A 6,866-nucleotide genomic window follows, 5' to 3' on the forward strand; every position below is an offset into this window, starting at 1 on the left:
CTAAGCCTCAGGTTCCTCATTTGTAAAATGAGAAACCTTCAAGGTCTCTTCTAGCTGTACATCTGGGATCCTATGATGTCTGTTCCTTTATTTATTTCCTTTTTTCAATTTTTTTTCAACAATAAGTTTTTTAACTATGCCAAGTTGAAGTTTTCTTTTTAAGTTATGTGCCATATCTTCTAATCTTTATACATAAAATTTGGTACTGATGTTGAACTTTATCCTAACAAGTTGATGATTATACTATACACAGGCAATTGATTCAGAAATAACTCCCGTACTGATCATTTTCTGCCTATCAAAATATAGCTATTATTATTTTCTCTGATGTTATTTGACCTTGCCACACATCCTGTCCATTCAGATTCTCTTCTTGGATAAAGTATTCAAGATTTATAGGCATGAAGTTTTTGTGACTTCTTTCATTTCTTGATTCTGATCCATATTTTCTAACATTTTTCTCTTTTTTTTGCCATCATCCCCCTTTAGCCCCTTTGCATTGTAGTCATCAGGTAAATGTTGATTTGATTTGGAGCATCTTCTCATGTTCTTTGTAGAATTTTCTCCTGCTCTGAAACAGAATTGGAAAACTGTAGCTTTCTTCATAGAAGTCCTTTACACTTATCCTTATCGCAAACACAGCAAGGCAAAATAACTATCCCATGAAATGATGTTCCTTATTACCTTCGGATGAACAATGAAAGCTACGCTTTTATCTGCCTCTCCAAAGAGAGCCTGTGAACCATCTTCTCATAGCTATAACCTCCTATTTTTTCTGGTTTGATTTATAATGAGAACTTCAATTAATGTGATTCAATTCCTCCAGTTGTATATTGCCTCACTGGACAATGATATCACATTTAGAGCACCAGCAGCTAAGTTAATATTTATAGACATTCCAAAAGCTGTGCGATTCTATTACCCTCTGTCTCCTTTTCTGACACTCTACTACCATCACCATAGTAGCAAAAGTGGGATCACATAGGACCAAGGGTTGTTTTGTATTTTTCTTTTTTTGTGGGTTGCAATGGCTAAAAATTCTCCTGGGCCTTCCTATTGAAACTCAGCTTCTCTCTAAAGCAAGGTAATGAGAATTTATTGAGCATCTACTATATGCTGGGATTACAAACATATGCAAAAAGAAAGACAGTCCCTACCCTCATGGAGCTTACATCCTAATGGAGGAAGCTAACACAAAAAAGGAGCTGAAAAGTATATGTGTGGGGTAGGGGAGGTGACCATGTAGGGGCATGGTAACAAAGTCCAGAAAACCAGAAGCAGACTGGGAGACAGGGAAGAAAGGATTGCTGGACTAAGTCTACCCACAAAATGGAGGCTCCAGGAGATGAGATTCTAAGTTACTTGAGAGCGGGGACTGTCTTTATTTTTATCTATTCATACCCCCAGTGCTTAGCACAATGTCTGGCACTTAGTAGACCCTTAATAAATGTTTATTGACTGACTGATTGACTAACTCGCTAATGGGAGAAGGGAGCCCAAGAGACAAAGGAATGTTCCAGGACTAGAAAACACTAGGTATTGAAAGAAGTTCCAGGGTGAGAAGGCAGCTGATTACACTATACTTAGACAGGTCCTTAGGAAACAGACTTGGTCTGTCACTAGGATCTATTCAAAGCCCTTTTGGCCTGGTAGAACTTGCTAAAACGTGCCCTTTGTTGGTATCACCTTCAATTTCCCACTGTCACCCTAGGCCATGACTAGGCCCTGAGGACCATAGATTGTCCCTGTGATTCTTCCTCACTGTGTTGCCTGTTGATTCTCTTCCAGGCCTCACTCCATCACCAGGAGAACATTCTGACTGCCTCACCCAAGATGCTGCTTCCTTCTTCCTCACAGATGCCTAGCATCGGCACCCCGCTGTCCACCCACCACCAGATGCAGCTCCTCCAACAGCTCCTACAGCAGCAGCAGCAACAGACCCAAGTGGCCGTGGCCCAGGTTCTCCTCAGCCTGCTCCCTACCTCACAGGCTTCGCTCTCATGGGCTTGATTAGCCTTCCTTGGGGGGGCTCTGGGGGCAGCTTCAATACTACGGGACCCACGAGGGTTTGCTCATTCCATCATTCATCGCTTTGGGGACGGGGATAACGGGGAGGGGGGGTGGGGTTGAAACAAGGAGAAACATTTTTGATTTGCCATCTACTCCCTGCTCTGAGCTGGTCTTGGCTGACTTGGCTTGATGTGAGATGGTTAGTTAATGTTATTCAAGCTAACCAGGGAAGAGGGGGCATGCAGCTCCTCCCTTCCTTGCCTACCATACTTTATTAATGTGTCTTATAAGGTGGGAAGAAGTAGATGAGGAGTCAGGAAAGGCAGGAATGTTGGAACCTATCCCTACCCTTCCAGGAGCTACACCTTAAGGGAAATGTGAACACAAGTCAAACATACAATCAATATGGTGGCACTAAATTTTATCTCATAAAAAGATTTCCAGGATCCAATCAATGACGTACTTATTTCAAGTAGCATTTGATAGAACCAAAGAATCTGTACTACCTTGTCTCCATTGTGATGGGATTTGTCCTCTAGGAACCATCATCATATGATTTGTTTACATTTTTTGACTCATGATAAAAGCAGGGAAAAAAAGTAGAATCTTCAGTAACAAAATTTCCTCCAGACTCTAAGAGTTTGTCCGCTGTTACCTGTTTGGGAAGGCAGGAAGGAAGGTGACTTGCTTCTGTTTGGCAGTAAATTCTTTCATTTTGTATCCTGGAGGCCTTGCTCCCAATCCAAGTGAATGATCAGAGCCTCAGCTATTGCCACAAGTGGTCAGAAAAATAATACAAACCTTCATGTCAGCAACTATTGGAAGTGGAATTTAAAATTTAGTTCCCTTCTAAAGATCTGTATCTTAAAATAAAAATTCATCTTAGAGTCAGCCCAGGTTGAGAAGGAAGGCTGATACCTAGGGAAAGGGAGAGGACAAAGTAGGCCATGCTTGGCACTATTGGTGGGCTGCTGTTAGGGCTCTTTGTAAAATCAAAGAATATGTCAGTTTTGAAGTGATATTAAAAAGTGAATTTTTGTTATTATTATGGGATAGACATTCTCAGTCCTTCTTTCCTCCCAGCTGGGGAGAAGGGAAAGAACTTTTGGAAGCTATTGTTGAAACTATTTGCAATTTTTTCCTCCCTAGCATTGGGTGTAGGATGTTTCTTTGAGAGTAATACTGTCTGACCCAGTTCCATATATCCTGTATCTAGTATTGAGATGACCTGGGACCATGGTTATAACACCACTGGTCATAGCATAGATCTCATTATGATTTAGGTTTCTCTTAGATGCTGTCTGGGTTCCTGGAAAGCCTTGTTATAATAGTCCCATTGGCACTGCCCCTCAGCTGATGCCACAAACTTTCAGTGGGGTTGGGGCCTGGGGTTGCACTGCTGTAGTGGACCTTTGGGGCAAGAGGAGAGGGTTTAACGTGTTCCTAGTACCAGAGAGAGAATTTCATTAATGAACTCCTGGATTTGAAAAAAATAAATCCTTGGTCAAATAGATGTGTTAGTTGCCCACCCCTAGTGTTTTAACCTTTGGAGCCTCATCTTCCTCTTATGGACAAAGACTAAAAGCCCCTCCAGGGTGTGGTCTGTTAGGCCACTCTTGCTGCATTTTAAAGTTTCCCATTGAATGTGAATCAATTCTCCCCAAGAGAATTCTTTTTCCTTTTCAGCATGTCAATTGCCAAGTAATTATTATTTATCTAAGAAAGGACCTGATGAATATTCATGGTGAATATCATGGGAGAAGCTTTTGAATTTGAATTCACCACTAAATGCCAAAGAGAATTGATCTACAGATTCTCAGCCAAAATGAGAGAAATATTCCCAGGGTGCTCAACTAGCCAAGACAGCACAACTTGTAGCTTGTCATGAGCACCAGCAGTCAGGATCAGATCCCTGGGAATGGCTGGATGCTTGGTTTTCATTGCATGGATCTGGTTGCATCAATGAAAGCCTCATAAGGTCCTAGTCAGATGTTAAACTTCTCAATCTTAGTACCTGCCTCCAAGGAAGACAATAGATGTAATGGTTGACTTGCCCCTCTTGATCTCTCCCAGCTCCAGATTTCTCCAGAGATCTCCCTCCCTCCTCAGGGTTGGGTTTGCTTAGCTTGATCTCTTGAGATGCCCTTTCAGATGAGCACAGATCCTGGTGAGGCACTATTGGAATCTCCAGTGGAGGACCGGAATGAACGCCCAAAAGATATCAGGTGTCCCCTGCTCCTATTTCTGTGCAGACGTTCCCCGGGAGGCAAGAATACCTTGGGTTTATTCTTTGTTTTCTGCCTAAGGATGGCATAGCAGTCTTTGTGCCCAAGGAGTGAGTCACTGTCAGCTCACAGGCCCTGTAGACCTAGGGCTAAGCAGGCTTCCCATTAAAGACCTAGCATTTAATTTACATAGCACTTCAAGGCATGCAAAGTGCTTTACTTGTATCTCATTTGCTTTCATTTCCTACTTGAAATAATTGAGTGAAAACTTTCTATTTGTTAGAGTGTTCCTATCTTGGCCAACTGCCACCCAGAGAGAGGGAAAGAGAGAGGAGAGAGAAGAGGGAGAGAATTATTTAGTTATTAATTCAAGACACCTCAAATCCAGTGTGTTTGGGATATCTTCGTGAGTGGAACTGATTTCAGTTTTCAGCGCTAGGCATTCACATCGGGTTAGTTTTTTAGGTGTATTCGTTCTCCATCAGATTTCAAGGTTTCTATCTCAGTTAATTAAGGTATTAACTTTCCCCAATTTTCTAAAGGCCGAAACTCTGACCTCAACATTTTAAAATGGAGCTCTTTCTCCTTTTTATCACTGGAGCTCCATCACCCTCCCTGTATCTCATAGACAGACCAGTCCTGTGGGATCTTGGGATTTAGGACAAGATATGGTAAACACAGATCTTAAGAGCAGTCAGTCACACATACTGCCTTATATACCATAATGCCCATATATACCTGTCTGGTTCTGGCCTAGGAGTGAGGAAAGAACAGAGTAGAGAGGGAGGAGAAAAGGGAGCTTAGTGGGGATTTTTGTCTCCCTAACCCTGCTCCAGAGTATAGGCCTGGGAGTCTAATTTGATCCAAGACCTCCCAGGTCCATCCTGTATTGGCCTGGGGCCATGTTTGTGGGTTAAGGATGTGTTCACTCACTTCTTATAGTCATTTCTCGGTTGGATCTCAATGTAAATAAAGAACACTTTCTCTAAATCCTTCTGCCCACTCTTGTGACCCAGCATGAGCATTCCCTGGCTGCCACAGCTTCCTGCTTCTAGTACAACCAGAAGTTCTGGGGACAGGGATAAGGACATGGCTAGGCCTTGAGCCAGAGGCTCCACCAGCATGACTACAGATTGACTCCATACCACCTCGGTGCTAGTCTGAACACCACAGGCTATTGGCCCTGGTTAAGTAAGCCGCATTTGGTCCACAGATTACCACTTTCTGACTTAGAACATGAGAAGAAAGTTACTGAAACTCAGTATTCTTTACTAAAACATTCTCCTGTCTTATTGCTTGTTCAGAAACAAGTATACAAGTTACTAATGCTTTGTGACAGGGAGCGCCATTGCTAGATTTAGAGTGGCCATGCTCAAATCCGCACCCTTCCACACTGTTCTCGCCAGGTTCCTTAGTTCCATGGCAGGCAGTGAGTGGCTTTTTCCAGCAGCCTTATTCCCACTCCCCCATCCTTGTGGCCCCTGCCTTCTGCATGACTTAGCGGTAGTGCAACCCTCTGCTAGTGGCTGATGCCTTTGCTTATGTGTTTGCGTGTGTGTTTAGGGGAGGGTGGGAAGAGCGGGGTGAATTGCTCTGGTTCCCTCCACTGCCATTTCCATGTGCCTATCACTCCCGAACACCAGCCTGGCTCGGCCCCCACTTCTGATGGAGGAGCTGAAGTCAAGGCAAGTAGGCTCAACAATGAGTGGATTGTTTGTCTATATTTCCTCTGGGGATGGGGGTTTCTTGGAGGGCAAGGAAAGGGGGAGGGGTGACTTTGAGCATTGCACTCTTATGGAGAGAAAACAGAATCCGAAGTGCAAAAATTATCATTCAACTCCTGACTCACCCAGAAACTTATTCTATGACTCTGGGTGAGTCATAACATCACAGAATTTTGTGAAATTTGATGAAATCTCAGAATTTAAAGGAACCTCTGAGGGTATCTGCTCCAACCTGAATAGAGGCAGCATAAGTTGATGGTGGATAGAGCATAAATATGCTTGGATAGAGCACCAGACTCGGAGTCAAGAATACCTGGGTTCAAATCTTGTCTTGGGCACATACTTGCTGTGTGCCTCAGTTTCCTTATCTATTATGAGGGGATTGGAGTTGATGGCCTTTCAGGTCACTTCCAGGTCTAAATCTATGATCTATGTAAATAGAAATTCCTTCTTTAACTTCCTTAACAAGCGGTCATCCAGTCTTTGCTTAATGATCTCCGTGGAAGGGAAACCTGTTCTTTCCCAAGGAAGCCAACTTTATTTTTGGACAGTTCTAATTATTAGGAAGCTTTCCCCCTATATCCAACCTATACTTGAGGAAAAAAGAACAGTGAAGAGAGGCAGGTTTTTCCATGCCATATGGAAGGTTGGACATTGATCTAGTCATAGTTGTGAAGGTGGTTACCTTCCTGAGGTCAGAGGATCCAAGTTCAAATTTGACCTGTTGCACATACTACCTGTTTGTCCTCAAGGACTTATCCTCACTGTGCCTCAATTATTTAAAAGAGAATGAGTGGGTGGGATTAGAGAGCCTATGAGGTCCTTTCCAAGTCCAGATCTGTAGTTGTATGAACATCCTCATGAGATAAGGAGGAAGATGGTGGGATGATGTCCCCATTTTATGGAC

General features: G+C 43.0%; 1 protein-coding gene across 5 annotated transcripts in view; it reads left to right on the forward strand.

Annotated features, from left to right (window-relative positions):
• LOC114047482 (carboxyl-terminal PDZ ligand of neuronal nitric oxide synthase protein-like) overlaps positions 1–6,866 on the forward strand; it is a 379,736-nt gene that overhangs the window by 335,937 nt on the left and 36,933 nt on the right. For 4 of the 5 annotated variants that reach the window (XM_027868301.1, XM_027868304.1, XM_027868302.1 and 1 more), the window contains one exon: positions 1,789–1,959. In XM_027868301.1, coding sequence (XP_027724102.1) covers positions 1,789–1,959 — 171 coding nt within the window. The remainder of the gene's footprint in view (positions 1–1,788; positions 1,960–6,866) is intronic. The other variant, XM_027868303.1, reaches the window with a different exon arrangement.

Source organism: Vombatus ursinus, unplaced genomic scaffold (assembly GCF_900497805.2).
Source record: "Vombatus ursinus unplaced genomic scaffold, bare-nosed wombat genome assembly UNPS02014789.1, whole genome shotgun sequence".
Classification (NCBI taxonomy): domain Eukaryota; kingdom Metazoa; phylum Chordata; class Mammalia; order Diprotodontia; family Vombatidae; genus Vombatus; species Vombatus ursinus.